General features: G+C 31.4%; 3 protein-coding genes across 4 annotated transcripts in view; 1 reads left to right on the top strand and 2 right to left on the bottom strand.

Annotated features, from left to right (window-relative positions):
- The window catches only part of LOC126821051 (uncharacterized), a 30936-nt gene extending 26360 nt beyond the window's left edge, over positions 1-4576 (bottom strand). Inside the window, exons 1-2 of one of the 2 annotated variants that reach the window (XM_050549348.2) lie at positions 4307-4576; positions 2267-3070 (exon numbers count right to left, since the gene is read on the bottom strand). In XM_050549348.2, the coding sequence (XP_050405305.1) occupies positions 2267-3008 (742 nt within the window). In that variant the 5' untranslated portion in view covers positions 3009-3070; positions 4307-4576. The remainder of the gene's footprint in view (positions 1-2266; positions 3071-4306) is intronic. The other variant, XM_050549347.2, reaches the window with a different exon arrangement.
- A 217-nt stretch (positions 4577-4793) lies between these two features.
- On the top strand, positions 4794-11508 carry LOC126821053 (zinc finger protein 830). The gene is made up of 9 exons (XM_050549350.2): positions 4794-4944; positions 5746-5845; positions 6595-6682; positions 7204-7234; positions 7485-7627; positions 7937-8046; positions 8312-8389; positions 10147-10223; positions 11056-11508. Exons 1-9 carry the CDS (start codon positions 4826-4828, stop codon positions 11210-11212), a joined length of 903 nt encoding a protein of 300 aa, XP_050405307.1. The 5' UTR covers positions 4794-4825; the 3' UTR covers positions 11213-11508.
- Positions 11509-13643: 2135 nt separating this feature from the next.
- On the bottom strand, positions 13644-23917 carry LOC126821827 (uncharacterized). Its single transcript, XM_050550336.2, has 14 exons — positions 23843-23917; positions 23124-23420; positions 22608-22765; positions 22176-22260; positions 21952-22084; positions 20320-20417; positions 19239-19464; positions 18700-18776; positions 18155-18274; positions 17300-17795; positions 16358-16496; positions 16078-16188; positions 15464-15553; positions 13644-15134 (listed from the first exon to the last, which is right to left on the bottom strand). Exons 2-14 carry the CDS (start codon positions 23418-23420, stop codon positions 14900-14902), a joined length of 2265 nt encoding a protein of 754 aa, XP_050406293.1. The 5' UTR covers positions 23843-23917; the 3' UTR covers positions 13644-14899.
- Between the last annotated feature and the right edge of the window lie 3 nt (positions 23918-23920).

Raw genomic sequence — 23920 nt, 5'->3', positions numbered from 1 at the left:
CTTTCATTGCCAGAGAGACATTTAACAGCTTAAAATAGCAATGTTGTTGTAATTATAAATTTATAAACCAATTCATTTATAACTTTTGCATATATAGTAAAACAAGCCAACAGTGAGGCTGATGTCCTCTGCCGAAATCCCAAAATAACGGTTTACTTCATAAAGTCTAATTATGGAATTAAAGGCAAATTACTTGAGCTAGTTTCAAATTATACATGTATATCAAATAGAAAACAACAAGTTATACTTGAAAACGGTCATTCTTGTATTACATATCCCAACGCTGGGGTCCCATAAGGTTCTGTACTTGGTCGGCTACTTTTTTTTAATCTATATACATGACATATATGAAGGTCTAATAACCACATCTAGATTATTTGCAGACGATATGTCACTTATTTCCACTAATATATCTATCAACAACATTGAAAATAACTTAAATTCAGATTTAGATATTTTGTATACATGGTCAAGGAAATGGTTGATAACTTTTAATCCTGAAAAAACATCCATACTTATATTTACAAATAAAAGCATTTGTTATCCATTAAATATTAAATTTCATAAAACCTTAATAGTTAGTTATTTTCATAAACATTTAGGGGTACTTTTTCAAAGTAGAATTTTCAAATTGATAATATGTTAAAGTAGCTAAGTCTCTAACTCAATATCACCCAAAGTCTTACACGTTGAAAACGCAAAAGATTTGTCAATTCAAATCAACATATAAGCTAAGACAAGATAATATACCGATTCCTTTTTGTAGACTGTCTTAAAAAACAATCTTTTTTTTCCAACAAACATTTTTGAATATAATAACTATCAACTAATAAAAAGAATGTCAATTCATATGTCAATTTCAAGAAATCTATTTCCATTAAATATCCAACACCACAAGACAGAAACACTGGCAGTGGCATACATAAACTAACAATTCTTCATAACCGACTCCGTCATTCATCAAGTAGCCTTAATAATGACCTATTTCCATCAAAAATTATTGACACTCCGCTATGTTCTTGTAATATGTAAGTAGAAAATATATACCATTACTTTTTTACAAGTCCCTTTTATACAGTTCAAATTCAAATTTTACCCCCTACAAAATCTTTGTGGAATTCTGCTTACATATACCAAGCTTCATTAAAATTAGAATACAGAATCGATTGCGTATACCGTGCTAATGTCTGATATTAAATATCTTGATAATGTTCCTTTTGACAAATTATTAAATATCTTACTAAATGGGAGTCCTGTTTTACCCAGCGTTTTCAACAAGAAAATATTTCTTGCAGTTCAACATTATATTTTCAGCACAAAATGTTTTAATAGCAAATTATAACTCTGGTTTTTTTTTTATTGATTAATATTTATCATTTTGTTTAGATACTTAATAATAATGAACTTATATTAGATTCATAAATTGATTAAAATAACAATGATTTAAAGTAGCTAAATCTCTAACTCAATATCATCCAAAGTCTTTGACATTGAAAACACAAATTATTTGTCAATTTAAATCAACATTGATGTTGTCATCTTACTGGGAAAAGATGGGATTCTGATATCCAATATTTAAGACAAAATAAACATTTCACAGCGTTTTAGCATCAATTGTAACAAGGGACACGAAGAACAAGGCTAGGCATATTACACAAGTCATTTCAAATGGTAACGTCATATTCTTATCTGGAGCGCATGCGCAATAAATACTATTGGTGAAGACTGGAATAACCAAACCCTAGAGATTGCCATTCGATCAAGACTTCTGGCATATTTCGCCGAATATAACTGATTAGAAATTACAGTAAAAACAGAAACGATTGAATGTAAATCAGTTTATATACACTCATATTACATTATTATATGTGTTGCGACCCATTTGTGTCAATTTCTAGATCCCAAATATTAGCGACTTAGCTCCTTTAACTTTGGTTATTTTATATCAAAACTATGTAAACACAATAAATAGGAAATTAAATATACGTGTATATATTGTAAAGTTTGTTAAATGTTTGTTTTGCCATCAACATATTATATTATTTATACATATAATCACTGGGAAAATGTTCATAATTTCTATAAATTGTCCTAATCCCTTTACATAAACCAATCTTCATTAAAATTAGAATTCAGACACGATCGTGTATACATGTGCACATGCAAGTGCAGGCTAATGACTGGACAAAAGAGTAGGGGTAATAACAATAAACATGTACATCCAGGTTAAATGTGGATGTAAAAAAAATGCATTATGAAATTCTACCTTCTTGATGTTGCTTGAAGCCCTCTTCACCCATTTCCTCTATCATCTTTTTCTTCCATCTCTCCAAGAAGTAGCGATTCTTTGCGGACATTGTTTTGTTTAAGATTTTGCTGACCGATGGGGGATATTGAAGACAAAATTTGTCCACTTCTGTATTAAACCTTTCAAATTCTACACTCCCCTCAGGCGTGTTAGGAATCAAGGGATAATTAAGGACAAAGTTCAGTGGGTCATTTGGATCAATCACCTTTGGTAATATACCTTCTTTTTTAGAGTTTAGTGCTTTGTTAATTTCTTTGTATGATTTAATTCCTGGGTCCACTTGTATGCTCAATAATGAGTTGAAAACAGAATTTCTTTGATTTTCAGATCTACAGTTTGAGTTTGCATTTACATTAAGATAGCTATTATCGATTAGGATACCTTCATCATAGTGATTTTTCGAAGACATATCTACATCTTGGAGACTTTCACCAATAATTCCTAAGCTGGCTACCTTCTTATTTATTTTTGTTGTTTTTCTAGATTTTGTACCTACTTTGTTTTTCGATTCAATTTTTGGCCCATATAAGGAGTTAAGTTCTTTGTCCATAAATATAAGCTTGGCTAAATCACTCCTTGATGGTTTGGATGTTTTAAAGCGTATAGGTAAAGTCTTCATGCAGAGCAAACAAACTGGTTTCAGTGATACACATTGTAAAATCCTTTGATTAATAGTTCTTGTTAGGTTCATATTGCACATTAAGTTTCAATAAAATTAATCAAAACTGTTTGGAGACTAAATGCATCCTGGATGTCCTTTTACTGTATAATGAAAGAAAATTCAAACATAGTTAAATTATTGTTAGCTCAGTTTCATCGACATTTAATAACTCATAATATAGATCATACTTTATTAATTCATAATAATACGAACACATAAGTTAAGTTCTCAATACACTGTAGATGGTTTTATTTTCAACTCAAGTTATAGAAATGGCGTGAGAATGTCACATGATTGCTATTGTTGACAGAAGGGAAGCTATCGCTTTGATGTCGTATCATTATGGCATGAACCATTCTGACATCTATTAAAGATATACACAGGTGCCAATCAATTTAGGGAATTATATCATAATTAACATTTAATATTATAATAAAAACTGATAATCTCACACCAAAAAATAAAGTTCACAATAATAGTGTGTATTTTTGACTGTGTAGGAAGTGTGACACAATTATTCCTTCAAATAGTACCAGGCATTTCCTAAACTAACAATGACATACATCTACATCGATTATCATGACATTCAGGGCATGAGTGTTTTTCAGGGAATCCAGTATTTTTCTAGTAAGATTTGATGTTTCTATTTTCCATATATACCAAAATTGCCATACCTTTATTGGAAATAACCACCCGATAAATACTTTTGTGGAAAAGTATCTTTAATGCTCTGCTGGCCCTAAGGCACATTTTGATAGGTGGCCCGAAAACACAGATATGTTGGGCTCATTGTCAAAAGGAATTAAGTTAAATTTAGCAACAGAAAATTTATTATAAACAAATTCAGAACATTGACAGTACTGTATTTACTATAAGTAGCCTACATATTCCCATTCACTCCCTAGCTAGATTACGACAAACGCATAGATCAAAAAGGATGCAATTTATTTACATAAAAATAAAGGCAAGCATTTTTGTCACCACCTGATAATTATCAAAAAAGTTTTACTTCATTATTTTGTGACCTGGATTTTTGGCTGGCCCTAAGGCACGTGCCTTATTTGCCTTATGGTTAATCCAGCACTGATTTCCTCTAACATGGAGTGCAGATTCAAGGATAGAATTTATGACTTCACTGGGTATTTATTTTCTGCAGGCTGCTGAATTTTGACAGAGTAACACTATGGACCTTAATGGTAACACCTAATCCTTCGGTAAAGACAAGAGATGCTAACTAAGTTTACTAAGTTACTTTGGTCAGAACCACCATGGTTTCCTTCCGTTACTGATTAAGTGCAGAAGCTACGTGATCAAAGTAGAACAATGTCTTCCTTTACCTTACAATCATTACCGCATATTTGACAACCCGAGACTCTGGAGTCTGGTGATATTCAGCTTTGAAAAATGTAAATATAACTCACGTGGTGTTGTTACTGTTACTGTGCTAAATGCTAAGACCAACTTAATTTTTCTTCACAGGGCTAGTGCTAATCCCAACCCTAAACCTAACCTTGGACCTAGCCCCAATGCTTACCCTAACCCTCACCTACAATCTCGCCAATCACGTGCCCTAACCTTATTTACATCTCAGCGACCTTGACAAAAATTGAACTGGCCTTAACAAATAGATTTAGCCTTAAACTTAACCCTAACTTTAGTTTCGCATTTACAGTTACAGCTTTCGGACATCAACATTGCATTATACTGTAATTATATTTTATTATTTTAATTATATGTAAGCTTACCGGATTCTACACATCTAAATTTTAACAATCCGAATATCTTTTATTAAATGAAAAATATAAAAAAAAGTATCAAATTCTATCTGCGGCTGTTTCACTAATAACAAATTCAAGATGTCTGCGCCCAGCAAGAAGAAGAAAACAATATCCAAAGACGAACTTCGCCGGTTAATGAAACAAACTAAATCTAGTTCTAAAAAGGAAATAAAACGCATAGAACATCAATATGCAAAGTATCCTTTTCGTTGCAAGCAAAAGTAGTTAGTCGCTGTGTTTAGCTCTCACCTATACCGTACTAGTGACTAGTAGATAAGTAGTCTGAATGTCTGAATTAGAAAAAGTTAACGTTCAACACAGACGATTTAAGAGGTCTAAGTTTTGGTTGATAATGGTAGTCTTTATATGGTTCTGCATGGCATATGCATGAATTTAACATGATTTGACTATACCAGTGTATTGTACCATGGATGTAGATGTGGTATTCTTTGTGTTCGTATATCTGGGGATGCCTAAGCTAGGGCTAGATTATTCTGTAATATTGAGTCTCAAGTTTAAATATGCTTTCTTCTGTCTTGGTCATGGGGCATTCCTTTTGGCTCTCTTGGTAATGTTGTATGGATTCCAAGCCTGCGGTCATGGGTTAGATTCCCGACAGGTGCATCCAGTCCAATACTATTTAATTGAGTGCAGAATTTGATAAATTCTGTTGAGCCATTTTCAAGGCACCTGTTTAAAGTTTGTAGTCAATATTGCAATTGTCTATTGGATGATATGGCTTTGATGTTAGTTGCCAATCAGCAGACTTATCAAAATAATTTTCATTTATGCCTTGAGATATTACTATTTTAACTATAAATGACTTATTTTATCAAATACATAATTAATTATATGTGATGTGGAGGTGAGGGGAATAAAGTCTGCTTCAAAAATAAATTGGTATTGCAAAAAAGCAAAGTGGATGGGTAATATATTAAGACTATTTTTCTAATTGTATGATTTATAAACTTATTCGAATTCCTTGACAACCTGTTCAGATATAATAGCCTGGGTCAGTTGTTATGTACTTTATGTGGAACAAATATCAAAAGTGAATTAATATGGCCTACCCACTTGCAAAGTAAATCTCATAAAGAGGTACACGTAATATTTATTGTCAATATAGGTTCACTGTTATCTTTTTATTTGTGGAATACATTGCAGACTTTACAGTTTATGACCATGGTTATGTGTGTATTGTGTAAAAAAAGTATATTTGTAACTTTTCTGTTTGACCTGTCATTAATAAATAATAATAGTACTTCATAAAACATACAGTGGTGCTGACATACAATTAACTTGTATGTAATTTAGATCTGAACCCAACATTAACCATTTACTCATGTCATTGTTACAATGTCAGTATTATATTATGTCTGTGAACTTTAGATATTTTATTCTGTTTACATAGGCCTACTTCCAATGATTTTAAAATTTGTACACTATAACGACAATTGCCATCATCTTACCTACTTGAAATAGAAATGTTTTCACTTCTGTTTACCTGAAGAATCAGTGTGACAGCATTTGTTGATGACTTAGACAATTTAACTGCTGTAAGTGAAGCAGGAAGGATGGCCTTGTAGACGAAACAACAAGGCTCTGTGTACACCTTAGCGTGCACATAAAAGGAGCTGTGACAGTTAGAATTTGAAACAAGAGTAGGCCTTAGTGCTGCTTTCAGGGCAAAATTCCTCAGTCATAGCACACTATATGGCATATGAACGTCTTCATTAGCCCAGATGGAGCAGGAAAGTATGATGTTAAACACCATATCATTTCATTCCTTAATTTCCAATACATGTGTATGTCTCTTAATCTAAATAAAACCATTTTGTCTTCAACAGTTTGTTATAATATCTAAATCTAAGACCAATTCTATAAAACGACCTATAGCAGAATCGGCTGATGAACCACATTCCAAAAAATCTAAAGGTATTTTGAATTTTGTTTTATTTTGCTTGCTTGATAGAAAATATTTGATCATCATCTTTATTTGCCACACAGAATTAATATTTTCACATGACATGGTATGTTAGGATACCACTATTCATTTATTTTGAAGGTTGGAATAGCAACAATTTCCACTGTATTTTGTATTTAAACAAATAGATTTGTGACTCTTATTGTGGAAATTGTCCCAACTGGTTATTACCATCTACTGAAGTAACTTTAACATATAAAATCAGAACCTTATATTAGCTCTAATGAAGGGTGTCATGCTAAAAGGCAGGGTAGTCTTTCTATAACACCTGATACCACTTCTTGTTTAGTTTGGAAGTTAATTTTTGTATTCAGTATTTGTTATGTATTTGCATGTACTGTTTTGTAAAGAATAGACCACAGAAAAATCTGTCCCTAGTAAGTAATCTGTTTGTTAGATGTCATTTGGAAAAGAGAAAAATATAACTATGGGTACATGTACTAAATTTCAATAAATTCTAATTTGTTGACAGATTCGAAAGGCAGTAAAAGTACATCATCAGGGTAAGTTAAATTAACACATTTTTATGCATGTATAAAGGATAAAAGGAATTTAGATCAATATATTCTATTAATAGTTCAGTACCGTACCCAAAATAATGTTTAGGGTTGATTTTATTATATTCTAACATGTTAATGTGGACACATAGCCACAGCCCCCATCTTCCTAGCCACACTTTCTTGTACTTAAGCAGAATTCAAAATTTCAATAATTGAGATTTGGATCGCTTTTGCATTTTGTTATTTGTTTTAGGTTACCTCCAGATTTTTTTGATAATAAAGCAGCCAAAACCAATCACCAGAATAGCACTGCATTAGCTGCTTATTCTTCTTCTGAAGATGAAGATGAAAAACCACCACAGAAAACACCTTCTCTGCCTTCTGGTTTACCAACAGGTAAAGTATTTTTTTAAACAAAACATTCTTGGTTTTGCATAAGTCTACTGTTACTGGAAATTTTAGCTGATACTAAATTGTTTATTAGATCATTTCTATGATTTCATCATTGGTTCTCTATGTATTGTCATCACTGACTATATTATATGTAATATCCTTATTGTTTTATAAACTATGATTTCATGCTCACCCAATTTAGTCATAAGTAGTGACATGTTCTTCGTGACCTATTAATTTAAGAGTTCACATAGCCACTTTAGTATTTGTGAGAAAAGCATATCAAGGGTAATATTCTATCTATTCCATCAGATTTTTTTGATTCTGCACAAATGACAGAGGCAGCAGAGATAGAAGAACCAAAGAAGATATCTGATGTATTACCAGAAGGCTTTTTTGATGATCCTAAAATGGATGCTAAGGTCTGTTGGTAATCTTTGTTCAATATAACCAGATTATAAAAGGGTTTGTGATTCAGTAAACATAATCTTTTCATGTAAAATTGTCACAGTATGATATTTGATAAGTGAATTTTACAGAAAACCGATCTTTTGTTACATCTCAAGTTTGGATTAAGCCGCTGATCGTCATTGCACTCTCAACTGGTTCAGCCACGGCATATATATTTTGGCTGTTGTCAGTTGCCGAATACGAACTCATGCTCTCTTCATGCTTTATTAATTTTAGGTTAGAAAAGTAGAATATAAAGATAAAATGGAAGAAGAATGGGAAATGTTTCAAAAGTCTATGAAGGAGGAAGCTCATGTAAGTTATCTACATATTCTGTTTCCTATAAGGTGGATTTTCGTGTAAAAATTTCAGCATTTGACAATTGTCTTCCTGAAATATAATATACATATCTATTAGTCATTTGATTTGTCTATGCTTTGGAACACAATAACTTTGATTCTAATTGAGTGAGAGTGATGAAACTTTGTGCATAGTTTCATGACATTACAACATGAATACCTTGACTTAAAGACTATGAGAGTGATATTAGCTCTATAGAATCACTTGCAAACAACAATATTGTGAATATCAGTCCAACATGATTCAATTCCATTCAGTATTTACAAAGATATGAAAAATTAAAAATTCCATCTATCTCTGCGCTGCCTATATGACCTCACCGCCATCTGTATTTAGCATGAACCAAATTGACGGACCTGTTTTAAATCCAATTGAATCCTAGATGGGAGATTATATAGCGTTGGTACTTTAATTTTGTTTTCTTAATTAAATGTTAAATAATCAATCTGAGTACATATTAGTGTGGATTAGCGTGAGAAATTTGATATTTTCAGAAAAATGCAAATCACACAGTATTGCTTTAAAGGGACTAAATCTCTAACTCAATATTTTCCATAATATTTTTTGAAATTAAAAACAAAAATTAGAATTCAATATTAGTCCATTTCAATGAATAGTGATGTTGTTATCTTGCTGTGAAAATATGGGATTATAATATCCAATATTTAAGACACAATAAACATTTTAAAATCAGTACATAAGTGGTGTATTCAATGGTTTTGGGCGCAATTTGTAATGAACGCAGATAAAAATATCCTACAAAACAATACAGAAGTAATTAGTAATAGCTGTTTCACAAACAACAAAATAATAATAATAATAAAAAAAGGTGTAAAATGGACTAAACAAGTGTAAATGATTGCCGTTTAATATGGACTATTCACATATTTCATTGAACATTGTTAATGAGAAATTACTGTACAATAAAATTTAATATGTCGCTTTACATATATTCATATTACATTAATATGTGCCTTTATTTAGACCAATTTTCGTCTATTTCAAGTTTCCAAAGAATAGTGCAATGCGCCCTTTAAGTTTGATAATGAGAATTTCTACTCAGGTTAAAGGAGCTAAACCTCTAACTCAATATTTTCTAAATTAAAAACCTGAAATAAAATTAAATATTGGTCCATTTCAATCAATATTGATGTTGTTATCTTGTCGCGAAAATATGTGATCCAAATATCCAATATTTAAGACACAATAAACATTTTATATTCAGTACACAAGTCGTGTATTCTATGGTTTCGGATGCCATTTGTAATAAAAAAAGAAAAATTAATCCTACCAAGACAATACGGAATTTATTAGTAATGGCCGATTCACAAACGACAAATAATAACAAAAACATGTGTAGAATGGACTAAGCAGGCATAAACGACTGTGGTTCAATATGGACTGTTCACACATTTCACTGAACATAATTGATTAGAAATTACAATAGATTTTTTAATAATTGAATATAAATTGCTTTACATTAATATTGGCTTTAGTCCCATTTTTGTTTATTTTAAGGTTCAAAAGAATAGTGTCATACACCCTTTAAGCAGTGTGAAAAGCAATTTGATTGTTTGATGCTTAAAGATCAATGTGTTAGTAATAAATGAATGTGATCTATTTTATTTTTGTGTTGGGGGGTGGGGGGGGGATTAAGACTTTGTTTCTTTCATCTATATTCTATTTATTTATACATTGTTTAATTGTTTAAGGTATCTGAGGTAATTGTAGAAGAAGATGATGAACTGGCTAATTTTGATAGAAATATTGATGAAATAGATGAACAAATGTAAGTTAAATATACATCAATAACAAGGTGGATTCTTGTAATATAGAATATATTACAATGTAATGACCTGCATCAGTGATAATACTTAATCCCACTTATATTACCGGTACGTAGAAATTTCATTTGGGTTGATCTAACAAGATGGAAAAACCTGCTAGACAACCAGACTGAGATTAGTCGCAGTTTTGACATACAAACTGTGTGATTTGATGATATATTTGGACTAAAAACATATTCAAACTAATTAATCTATAAAAAGTTTGCTTCAAATCCCTGTCAAAAGTTATATTCGCGAGGAGATACTCCAAGCTATAAAAATTATATTTTTAGGAGCCTAATGGTTAGCAAGTGCGCACTGTGTCATAAGGTCTGTCATTGAGTCAACTGGCGTGGTTTTGATTCCCCAGTTGTACGTGAAAAGGAGTAGGGTAGCCTGTCCAACCTCTTGGGTTTTCTCCGGGTTCTCCAACTGCAAGCGAATTCTTGAAATCAAATTGAACCATGTTTTAGTCCCAAAATGACCTAGTTTGTGTTGAGTGGACGTTAAACCCCATGTCTCTCTCTCTCTTGCCCCATGGGTGTTTTGGGGTAATCCTGTATTTTTCTAGTAAGATTGGACATCTATACTTTCCATATATACAAAATTTGACATACTTTTATTGGAAATAACTACCCGATATATACTTTCATGAGAACGTATCTTTAAATGTCATAAAATAACTGTCCCCAGTAGCATATTATATGTGAACGTAGTGAGTTTACAAATCTTTTGCTAACTTTAGGGTGTTTATGTAAATCATTGAAATTAAAACATGCCATATTCTAATTCCAGACAAAAATTACAAGAAGTTAATGATCTACAAAATAAAAAAGAAGCAATTATGAAATGTGTAAAAGATGTGAAAAATAATGACAATAGTTCCGATGAACTTGATGAAGACGATATTAATGACTTTTTTGATTGGAGGTCAAAAAAATCATGGAAGTGAAACTTGTATAATACCTCCAATGGGATTTTTTAGTAAAATAATAACTGAATATGGTGCATTGCTCACATGGCACTACAAGTTAGCTGTCTGGTCATACAACATGTGAAATGAGGATTGGTTTCTATAAAATGTGGATAATAAACTACTCAAAGTGAAGACGAAATAGATGAAAAGTGAAAGAATAAAAATTAAAGTTCGAATTGGTTGTTTGAAATCTCAGTAATGACTGTTAAGTTTGTTATCTTATGTAAATATGAATGAAATTTCGACACATAAAAATATAATTATATTTTGAACTGATGTTGATTCAGATGTTGTTTTTGGCTCAATTGATCAGTTTTGTGGTCTTAGGGGAGATAATATGGAGTTAAGGTCCAAATGAACATTTGTCTCCCCTTGCCTACAAATAAATATCAATTGTTTTGTCCAGGCATTAATATATATTTTTATACGCCCACATTTTCATGTGGACGTATTATGCCGTCGCCCCTGTCCGTCCGTCCACAATTGTTTGTGGACTGTCTACAGGTCACAAATCTTATCCGATTTCGACGAAACTTGAAATATAGGTTTATCCCCAAAAGATCTCGGCTGCTTTCGATATTGGCATGTATCGGATCGAAACTTCATGGATTATGGCCCCTGTTTGTACGAAAAATCACGTTTTTAGCTTGTGGACCCTATACAGGTCACAATTTTTGTCCGATTTTGTTGAAACTTGAAATGTAAGTTTATAACCCAAAGATCTCGGTTCCTTTCGATATTCGTGCATATCGGACCGTAACTTCCTGAATTATGGCCCCTGATTGTACGAAAAATCACGTTTTTAGCTTGTGGACCCTATAGAAGTCATAATTTTTATACGATTTAAAAAACCGTTCTATTATATCACCGTTACACCCTAAGGATGACTGAATTCAAATTTCGTGAAAATCGGCCCAAAATTGACAGACAAAATGGCCGCCATTCGTGCCCAAAAATCGTAAGAATATGGTATATCAAGGTTGTGGACCCTATAGGGGTCACAATTTTTATCTGATTTTGTTGAAACTTGAAATGTAAGTTTATAACCCAAAGATCTCGGTTTCCTTCGATATTCGTGCATATCGGATCGTAACTTCCTGAATTATGACCCCTGATTGTACGAAAAATCACTTTTTTAGCTTATGGACCCTATAGAAGTCATAATTTTTACCCGATTTAAAAAAACATATTATTATATCACCATTATACCCTAGGGACGACTGAATTCGAATTTCGTGAAAATCGGCCCAAAATGGCCGTCGTTCGTTCTCAAATCGCGCAAGAAAATGGTATATCAAGGTTGTGGACCCTATAGAGGTCACAATTTTTATCCGATTTTGTTGAAACTTGAAATGTAAGTCTATAACCCAAAGATCTCGGTTCCTTTCGATATTCGCCCATATCGGACCGTAACTTCCTGAATTATGGCCCCTGATTGTACGAAAAATCATGTTTTTAGCTTGTGGACCCATTAGAGGTCATAATTTTTATCCGATTTAAAAAACCGTATTATTATATTACCGTTCCACCCTAAGGACAGTTGAGTTTGAATTTTGTGAAAATCGCCCCAAAATTGACAGACAAAATGGCCGCCGTTCGTTCTCAAATAGCGTAAAAATATGGTATATCACGGTTGTGGACCCTATAGAGGTCACAATTTTGAAATGTAAGTTTATAACACAAAGATCTCAGTTCCTTTCGATATATGCGCATATCGAATTGTAATTTCCTGAATTATGGCCCTTGATTGTAGGAAAAATCACTTTCTTGTTAGCTTGTTCTCTATCCATCTCTCGAAAATGTGGGCGTATCCTGCCTGGCAGCCGCTGGTTCTAGTTCATTCATCCCTTTATCTCAATCTTACATCCATGAGGATAATAGTAGAGCAAGAAGCAGAGGGTTTTCCTCTACTAGATAGGTAGTTATGATACCATAATACAATGCTGAAAACTTTCATATGAGGAGGACATTTTCATTTGAAAAATAATATTGTGTGACAGCTCTTCGATATGTGTATCTGCTACTATTTTCATCTCTTCACTGTTAGAATTCAGAAAGACATAAGAGTCCCACAGTGCAGAGCAGATTTTTATACTTCTTCAATGTATTGGCGCCTTCAAGCTGGAAAAATGTTATGCTATAAGAGAACCTGGGGTTTGAGCAATGACAGACAACAAAAAATGAATATAGTCCAACACCATTGGTTAGTCACTTTTTTTACATGAATAATATTCCTTTTAATAAATTTGTGGATTAGGAAACAAGCAAAGCCTATACAGACACCTCTCTGTGGTGCTAGATACACTCCATTTATCAATCATTTTTGAGATAAGTAAACACATTACATTCTTACTTCTGAAGTTTTTATTTCTTATACTGATATCTTATCCATCTAAATGTTGTAATACTAGTACACAAAATTTAAAGGGCGACAACTATGTCACATATACATACTCATTCATACAGGGTCTTACAAATTAGGGTGGGTGTATTCGAAACACAATAATGATCACACATAAAACGTTTCCATGTTGACTGACAAACAGCAATACATAATATCGAAATAATTATCATAATGAATATTTGATCAAAAAAAATTTGTCCACTGATGGTAAGTCATCTTTATTCTCAGAAAGATGTTATATTTGGATATTTCTCTGTGACAGCATTTAACAACAGATGATAGATAAAACACATACTTCAAAAAGAAAGAAAATACAAGAGTTTGTAAATCAAATTAAAACCTAACTAAACCAACACTTTGAATTATTATTCACTTTTTGAAAGTACTTGATTTTCACTAGTTGTTTGACCAGGTTTATTAGAAAACTGATTTGAAAGAAAATAGTACCATCTAAATGGGAATATATTAAACTGTAAATAATTAAAGTAAATTATATATGATTTTCACATAAGATATTCAACAGGTGTCAGTTTGGCTAGATTTATTAGAAAATTGATTCAAAAGAAAATAGTATAATTTGAAAGGGATTATAATAATTTAGAAGTAAATTAAGCAAGGTCACATTGACAATTACCATCACAAAATAAGAATTGTCCGACACAGAGAAATAATTTTTCCAACAAAATTTGTGTGGCATCAAAATAACTAAAAAATTAACAAAGGGCCAATCATGATTTCCTTTCTGGAATCACTATGCCATAAACCTCTTAACAACTCTGTAACATATTTACATTAACATAATTTAAATAAATTAAATAACAACATTATATAGATCTAGTCATAGTTTTTACATACAAACAAAAGAATAACAATGGTTCCAAAATAAAGATGGCTACAATTAATAGATAGATCTTAAAACAAAACAATTATTTTAGCTAGCATTTGTTAGCTTCAAAACGAATCCTATTAACAGTAGCTGTTGAACTTTTATAGGATAGGTAGAATGTATAGTATAGGTAGCATATAATATCAAACAATTTCTTCACAGATAATACTTTACTGCATAGAGAGCCCAAAACAATTATGTGTACAACTGTACATCAATGTACAGATAATTGTGAACAGGCAATATTTGCTCTAGTGGAACAGCTAGCCTATCATAACTAGATAGTTTCAAAATTCTGTTGTCTTTCTCAAAAATTCTGTTATGGACATCTGTGCACATATGATAAATTCTTAAGTTTATTGTAAAAAATTTTTTATAGATATGTCCATCTTTGAGAATTATAGATAGGGTGTGTTGAGGTAGAGGTACATGTAGATGAAGGTCTAGTGGGTGTGGCAATAGGTGTAACACTTTTAGGTACAACTTGAAAGCTCTCATCAGTAGTGGTGCTAAGATCATTTTCTTTACCTTCACAGAAAGACATGTCTTCTTCAAATTGAAAATCCTGTGTTTTCTGCATGTCTTTCAAATACAGTTTAGCTTTGTCTCTAAAAATAGAGAGATAATATAACTTATATATCATCAGATATTTTCTTTTAAATAATGATAAATGGTATCTGATCTTCCAGAGTGAATACATACTCTGCCCTCTTCTGCACACCATATTTATAGTTAAATCAAGCAAAGTCAAAAACAACCCTAACAACAATTGGGACAAATAGTTCTCATAAGAAGAGTGCTTGTGAATCCATAAAATATTATTTTAATTTTTTAAGATGATAAAATAATATGCCATGTCTGTTTACTCTTCTAGTGGGTATTTCAGATCGGCCAAAAGATTAACCTATCTGCTGCTGAAATATATTATCTAACTAACTTGTAGGGTTGTTGACATTCACTAGACATACTTCGCCAAGTCTGACCCATCATTTTACTTATATGAGAGGTATGAACACCAGGATTGGCACTATAAAATAGATAATAATTTTCATTAGGATCATACAATTATTATTAAATTACATTTAATCTGATTGATTTGTATTTATTGTGTATTGATCTGTAATATCACTTGTGTTGACTCCAATCTGACAGACCCATACATAGGACACTTTATCCATCAGAGGTAGTTCACCATACAAGCATTCAATTAATCAGATTTCAGCATTCCCATCATGTGTTTGGTAGAACTAGACTAATATATTAGCTATACATGTTTGGTTGAAATTTGAATTTATTTGAATATTTTCAGTCAATTGTATAGCTTCAATATGATGCTTCAGTCGTTATTACAAACATAGTGTAAATATCCAGAAAATGGTGAAGATTTATCAATATTTTTTCATTAACACAAACTAAATGGGGTTAAACCTACTTTTCTACAGAGCTAATAAAATAAAATGACCATACAGTGGCTAGAAAAGGAATGTTAGAAAAAGGTAATATGGTACTCAATATATGAAAATCAAGATATTTAAACTATATGATACGTACGTTATAAACTGTCTACGATTGAGTCGACTGTACATCATAAATCCATTCATCCATGATGTCTTTCTGTGATCAACTTTCTGTGGCTTTAAATACATCTCTCTATAGGTAGGACTGAATGGGAAAAAACAATAATTTTACTTTTAGTTATTTTGATTCAGAGATAAATACCACATAAATATTCCCATCCACCCATATTTTGTAATTTTTTTGATAACCAATGTGATGCACAATAGTATCGATTATTTGATGGTATATACTATATCATATACAAATTACTTACTTCTGTTTATACTTTGGAGTTTTATTTTTTTCTATGTCCGACTTTGTACTATGGACCAGTTTACTGATAGGTTCATTCATTGAGTGAAATGTCCAAGTATAGGGTACTGTACGAATAACAACTTGTTCCTCTGTCTTTTCTAAACAAACAGAAATACATACATACATACATACACAGTTTGTTATTTACTGGCAATAGCTGATTGGCCAAAAGTAGAGTTGGACCATATTTGAAATTTTCATTATTGCGATAAAGATGATAACGATATAAAAATCCACAATATATTGCCATTATTGCAATATCATAGTGCTTTGAGCAAGGAAACTTGAAATAAGATGGTGAACCTATCACAATAAATTCTCTGAGAAGCAAGTAAATTTGAATTATTGTACGTTCATGCTTATGCTATTTTTCAATAAAATAATAATTCAGAGGATATTATTAGGGAAAAGAAGATAAATTCAAACAATATATTGGATTATTATGTTATCTTGAAAGTAAAAAATATTGTCAATAAACTTTACATATTGCAATGTATTGAAATTATTGTCCAACCCTTGTTATGACACAAGATTTTTGCATTAGTACAGTAGTGTTGAATGTGGATTTATCAAGTATAAATTCATATATATGACAGATCTGATTTACAATGTTTCAATAAAATAGAGTGATCTTTCACAGAATATTATTGAAAAAATAGCAATAGTCTCGGGTCAAACATTGGGTTATTTTTAACAGTCAAAAAATTATTGTGAATAAAATTTACATATTGCAATATATTGATTCATTGAAATTATTGTCCAGCCCTAGCCAAAAGTTACTCTAAGTCTCTACTGTATTGATCTTGGCCATAAAAGTACTATTTATTTGATTATAGAAATCTTTTTTAGTAAATAAATTTGTCCAAAATCAGGTTTAAATTAATGTTAAATCTATCTTTACCTTCACCTTTTGAAACACAAATCTTATTAGGCATGGAATCAGAAATAGTAATAGTTGCATGTACTGCTGGTTCACTGATCTCATCACTAGAAAATGGTGAGGAATTGTTGGTCATGTTCTCTAATGGCTGGCGTTTAGAAGGAGTATACTGTTTGCGTTTATTTTTTTGAGGAGACCAAACACTGTTATTAATAAAGACTGATTCGTTCATGTCCAGATCCATTTCAATTTCATCCATGGTGTTAGGTATATGTATCATATCGTCTTGGATTGATAATATTTTAACTGGAGATATGGCTACATGCTCTTTATGTTCTGATAAATATTTTGTAGGTGATATCGCAAAGGTGTCCGTGTCGTTAGGTAATATCTCTATAATGTCTGGATTGGATGGTAAAATTTTATTAGGTGAAACAGCTATGGTATTCATCAAATCATGATCATTTTCTAATAAACCGTGGAATTGTAATCCAAAGGTGTCATTCATATTATCTCCCTGAAAGTCAATGAGAAAACTAACAGGTACAATAACATCTGTTAATGTTGCTACGATTTTAATTGGACAGCACTAAGGTTTAAACAAACAATCCAGCCTAACTGCTTAAAAATGCATAGAGCATGACAAACAGTGTATGAATACTGCACACATAACCAAAATATCATGGTTAAATACACTCCCAAAGTAGTATCGACAGAAGTTCCATAAAGAAAAACCTTAGCTATCCTTATATAAACAACACTGAGTTGTCATCAGTTGTCAACAAGGCCAAAATTGGTTAGACTATAACAATTCTCATAGATAACACACTTTTATATTTATGTTTGAATTTGTGTAAAAAAATAAGTTATACCCACCAAATAATCTGGACTATCCTCATTACTGAAAGCTATACAGGGACTAGGAAACAATGATAAAGACTCCTGTAATGAGGTATTACTCTGACTAGATATATCAATAGGTGTGGAACCATCATTCTGAAATATAAAGTAAGAAAACAGGTAGAATATGGCAAGAAAATTATGGGAGGAAACAACTACATCATAAATGGAGGAGGGATATACTGGCCCATTTTGTGGTGTATTTAATCTCAGTAATTTTGTTTGTTACAATTATAAATCTTTACTGGACTCAATGGTGTACTTTTTTCACATCTATGTAATTATGTATGGTTTATACGTTGATATTGCATGGGGCAATAATACACAATGTCTTGCTCCAGACCAATAAAAAACTTAAAACACAGACACAATCCCATACCTACATTTCAATATTTCATCTTGTATAAATAACAACAATGTCACATCTGTATTTTAATAGCTGATAAAGACAAAGAGCACATAACCAACACTTCATGAAACACTACACACACTATCAGTACCGGTATGGTAAATATACTTACAATAAATGATTCTGAAGGAATAGTACAGAAGTCAGGTGAAGAGTCTTGAATAATTGAATCAAAAAAGCCAAATTCATCTGAAATATTATTTTTACAAAAAATTGAACATCTATTATTTCAAATAACCTAATTATTAAATACATAGTAAAAAATCTGTAGCTACTTTACCACATGTTCAGTATAAAATTAAATTGAAATTATTGAAAGAAATATGCCAAGAAATTTTCAAGACAATGAAATCGGAAACATATATATATGCCCAGTCCCATGGTAGTTCATTCATAACGGTGGTCGCATTTTCATTCTTTCATAGGTGACTATAGTATTTATTTGCCAACACTAAAAAGTCAATCAGTTTATTGATTTAGCGGCTAGAGCATCCGCAAGGAATTATTGGTGATAGTTGGAGAGATAGTTGACAACAAGTTGTCAACAATATATGACCACATTTAAATGTGTGTATGAACATTTTGTTACATTCATGAGGGGCATCAAGAAGTGTTATCAATTCAAAGAACAATAAGGACTAATTTTTTTACCCCCATTTGGTGGAATCATAGATTCATCAACAAGCCATGGTGCAAGAGAAGAATCATTAGCCATATAAGGTAAGAAAGTTGAGGATGGTGCCATAGAGTCTTGAGATGATTCCAGACTATTAGGATAAAGGTCTTGAATATCTGGTACTATTCTATCTGTTGTAGAGTCTATTGTAGGTGATGACAGTTTATATCTTCGATCTATTAAACTTTCTGGTAAACATGTCTACAAAAGAAATTCCTTTTTTACATATAATACCATTCATTATTTAAACACAAAAAAATATTTTAAAACGATTTTAAATGAAAAATGTATTGAATGGAATTCAGATTTCTGTTAAGTATTCTATCAAAATTTCTTCTCAAAGAAATCACAATTTCTTACTAAGATTAAAGTTTAAAGATGCATTGTGTAAGATTTAAATAAAGAGCTGGCTGTTCTTGCTTTAGTTCAAAATTAGACTTGAAAAATGAATATATTATATTGAAAATTTTACTCAAATGATCAGGCTTTGAAGTTTTTCCAATATAGTGTCTATTGTCAAGTACTATTGTTATGATATAACACAAAGTCTTGATTATCCATTTTTCAATTAAATTATTCAATGGCAATTATGTTTCAATCCAGAGTTGATTATGGGCTTGTCATGTGAATAATGTTTACCAAATATCAAGAGTTTCAAACCATACAAGATAAAAAGTACTTATATTAAGAAATGTTTTGGTCCAAAAAGTATTCAAATCATAAGCTCTGACTTAAGTTATATGAATTATAGCCATTTTACAATGATTTCAAACTGCTAATTTATGTCTTAGACAAATAAAGTAATAATAATTCTTCCAGCATGGATGTGTTTAATTTCATAAGTTTAAAACAGTAGTCTTTCATTAAAATACCTCAATGATTTGATCTGGCTTGATGTACAGTAAAGATTAATTTATTGAAAAAGATTTCTCCTATTCTTATTAAAGAATTTATTCTTTTTTCTTACTGATATCTAAACTATCTTTTAGATGCCAATGAATATGGTGACATCTGTACAAAACATTGTAATGGAACAAATTTTGATCAACACCATACCTCATTATGACAGGTAGAAGATGGAGGTTTTTTACTAATCGATGGTTCATGTTGGAAACCATCTACATCCGGAACAACTGCCATATTAGCACAATCTTCTATATATTATCAAAGAAAAAAATAACAAATCCATCTATAGATATATACTTAAATCAAAAAGTCAACATAAAACGATCAGACCATGTCAACAATATAAGCCATAGAAGTTAGGGTCGCTTTTTTTTTTCACCAATGAAAAAGCATGTCTCTTAAATCAGCATTAACCAAAGCTTTGAGTTTATTAACATAAATCTAGGCCTATAGATGAGTGTCAAACAGGACTTAACTGCATCTCTAATCCAGGAATACGAAATGGAAATGACCTATGCGGTTTCTACTGGTACTCCAGTTTCCTCCCATGTATAAATAAAGGTCGCTGCTCAAAAAAAAATTATTGAAATATCTTAGTTGTGAAATCTATATAGTATTAAAGAAGCTAAACCCCTAACTCAATATCTTCCATAAAATTAAAAATCGAATAAAAAATCAAAATTGGTCCATTTCAATCAACACTGATGTTATCTTGCCTAAAAATATGGGATCTTAATGTCATGAACATTTAAAAATCAGTACACGAGCCGTACGTATCCTATGGCTTCGTGCGCCATTTGTAATGAACAAAGAAAAACAGATTTTACAAGACAATGCAGAAGTACATGTAATTAGTAATGACTGATTCACAAACATCTAAATAATAATAAAATAAAACGTGTTGAATGGACTAAGCAGGCGTAAACAACTGCCCTTAAATTTGGACTTCACATATTTCACAGAACATAACTGTTTAGAAATCACAGTAAAAAATTTTAAATTTCAATATAAATCACTTTATATACATTCATATTACATTTATATGTGCTTTTAGACTCCTTTTCATCTTTTTTTTTTTTTTTAAGGTTCCAAAGCCATACGCCCTCCCTCATGGAAATGACAATCAAACACACAGGAATATATTTTGATTTAGTAGTATTAAGTGAGAGTATGACACTTAAAGTTACAATTTCATATTTTCTAAGAAAGTCAAAACATAATTATTTCTATGTCTTTTGCTCAATAGGTTGTCAACTCGCAATTATACGATCATAGGTGTCATTTTCACACTTACAACTCATTTACACCGGAAATAATAACACAATTACCTCCCAATTACCTCCCTTGTTTTCTATTCACCATCACAGATTTGCTATCTTCAAACGTTTGAATTTGAAGAGGAAAATGATATTTTTGCCAATTTCTCAACTGGCAATAGTGAAATATAGGATTATTCTTTAACAAGGTAGGGCTGTTTATAGATATCATCTATTTTAAGGCTTTATTTTAATAAATTTTAAAAATATAACGTAAAAATAAGAAATTGCAACTTTAAGGCAATAAACTTTAAATAGATGAAAAGTAGACTGCACCCACAGTAGCTTAGTTGTTCATAAAGGATATCACATTTGTTATTATTTGTAGGTAACAGGAGTATTTACAAGATACTAAAACATGTACCGGTTATGATAATTTTAATTAATATCAAGGCTCGTAACTCTGAAAGTAACAATTATTGGAAATCATTAATAAGAATAAAATTACTAAAAATAAAATACCTACCTATCTGTTTTCTTAGTTTTGTTGTTAAAGGTGCCAATTTAGGATCTGGTTCCAATCCTAGTCCAGAGGTCACTTGAGCCACAGTATTTTCTAAATATGCTATGTAACTGATGATTCTTTGCATCATAACAACCTATTTTATAGAAAAAAAACCCCATAATACATGTACTTAAAAATATATATGAAAGTATCTGTGTTTGTCTGAAACAAGAGTTAAGGAGTACCTTAGTTTCTCTACCATCTTCTCCAGAGCCTGGAACATGTCTACATATTGCTCTTAGTCTTTCATTTAAAGTATGATGTCTCAACCTAGAATTACAGAAAAGACCAGATTATTTCTTTCATAAATTTGAGTATTCTTTATCTCTTGATATGTTTGGCTGCAACCAACAGTACTGTGCAACTTTTACATTATGTCAGTGAGAGATATCTTGTCACCTACTGGTTCATAAACAAAAGTTTATCAACCCACCTGTAAAATAATACATACCATGTTAAATAAATATTGCCTTCAGAATAAAAATTTCAAAAGATAAAAATGTAAGTTCTTTTTATTCAGTTATATTTTATATCTATGTACATCATGAAACATACAACATGTTCCATGGGAAGGCAACAAACAGAAAACATAGTGTCTTGTAAGTTTGTTGTTCTACCTTTCATTATGTCTATGTCTCTCCATTAATTTCATCAAGGTTCTTGGGGAATGTTCTTTTTTCCCTGTACATACATTAGTTTTCTTTCTGGAGATAGTTGAATTCGTATGCCCCATGGTATAAGGTCTTGTGCTTCGAACATAGCTCTTTTCCATTGCCTAAAACAGATAATCAGTCTGAAATAAAACATATTCGGTGTATTCTAATCCATATAATTATTAGATATAGTATTTAGGGTTTAGCATAAAAGGAATAAGTGCTTACTTACTAGCTGTAAGTACCACATATCCCATGTGAATAGTATTATTTATCATGAAAATATATTATCCCATGAAATTTCTCATCTTGTTTTAAAGGTATTCACTTATGTGAGTTACATGGCTGGAGAGGAATGAATTGAAATGGGGTTTAACATCCTACTGTTCTGCACCGACTAATTGGCTGGACAGAAAGGGTGGTGACAAGGTTAAGACATGAGTGGTGAACAGTACCAAGCCAATTTTATTTAATTCATACCTGATGACCAGTATTATTATCGCTGCCAAGGCTAGTATTTAAAGCAGGATCATTAAGTAAAGTTTTTAATGTAATCTTCTTTAGTTCTGTTTGGGTGGAAGCATCATTAGGGCTTGGTTCCGCATGAATATTAAAGAATGAAAAAGAGTGGTCATCATATTCCATCATCTTTAAGTCTTCTAAATCCTCTTCTTTATTAAAATCAGTTTCTTCTAAATCCTCTTCTTTATTAAAATCAGTTTCTTCTGAATTATGCCGGAAGTCAAATACAGGATGATAGGTAAACCTGGCTGTCATCTAATAAAAATTATAAAGATAAGATGCACATAGATAGATAAAATGTAGATAGATAAATTATATATAGGATGACTAGAAATACTCAATAGTTAAATTCTAATGTCACCAATAACTAATCAATATGGCCTAACTCTAATAAAAGTAATATAGGATTTAATCACACTCCCTCACTCTTCGTCTTCGTAAAGTTTTCTCATGGTCAGAGAGATGTTAATGGGTTTTCTCCCCCTGTCCTAAATAACGAATCCAAAGCCTCGCTTTACAAGCCTAGAAAATGACGTCCTATTTCGATAAATTTACTTAGATAGCGTATTTCCATCTTTTTAAAATTATACAAAACAATTCAAACAAAGCGTGTTTTCTATTCCGCAATGACTATGATACGTTATATTATTATGAAATTGTTATTTGCGTAATATTACCTCCAATTTTATACAAACTAGGCTTTCAGCCCCCGCCAAAGATTATGATATAATTTTAATCTTCGTACATTCCCGCCT

Source organism: Patella vulgata, chromosome 5 (assembly GCF_932274485.2).
Source record: "Patella vulgata chromosome 5, xgPatVulg1.2, whole genome shotgun sequence".
Lineage (NCBI taxonomy): Eukaryota > Metazoa > Mollusca > Gastropoda > Patellidae > Patella > Patella vulgata.
Note: the sequence above shows the minus strand (reverse complement) of the source record. Positions and strands in the feature narration are given on the sequence as shown.

Bases quoted from the DNA above. Each gene is read 5' to 3' on its own strand.
- LOC126821053 (XM_050549350.2), top strand. From the start codon at position 4,826: ATGTCTGCGCCCAGCAAGAAGAAGAAAACAATATCCAAAGACGAACTT. The intron at 5,846-6,594 runs GTACACGTAATA...TGTCTTCAACAG, and splicing joins AAAGTAAATCTCATAAAGAG to TTTGTTATAATATCTAAATC. The intron at 7,235-7,484 runs GTAAGTTAAATT...TATTTGTTTTAG, and splicing joins AGTAAAAGTACATCATCAGG to GTTACCTCCAGATTTTTTTG.
- LOC126821827 (XM_050550336.2), bottom strand. From the start codon at position 23,420: ATGACAGCCAGGTTTACCTATCATCCTGTATTTGACTTCCGGCATAAT. The intron at 22,766-23,123 runs GTATGAATTAAA...TATCTGTTTTAG, and splicing joins ATAATAATACTGGTCATCAG to GCAATGGAAAAGAGCTATGT. The intron at 15,135-15,463 runs GTTAGTTAGATA...CTCTATTTTTAG, and splicing joins GAATGTCAACAACCCTACAA to AGACAAAGCTAAACTGTATT.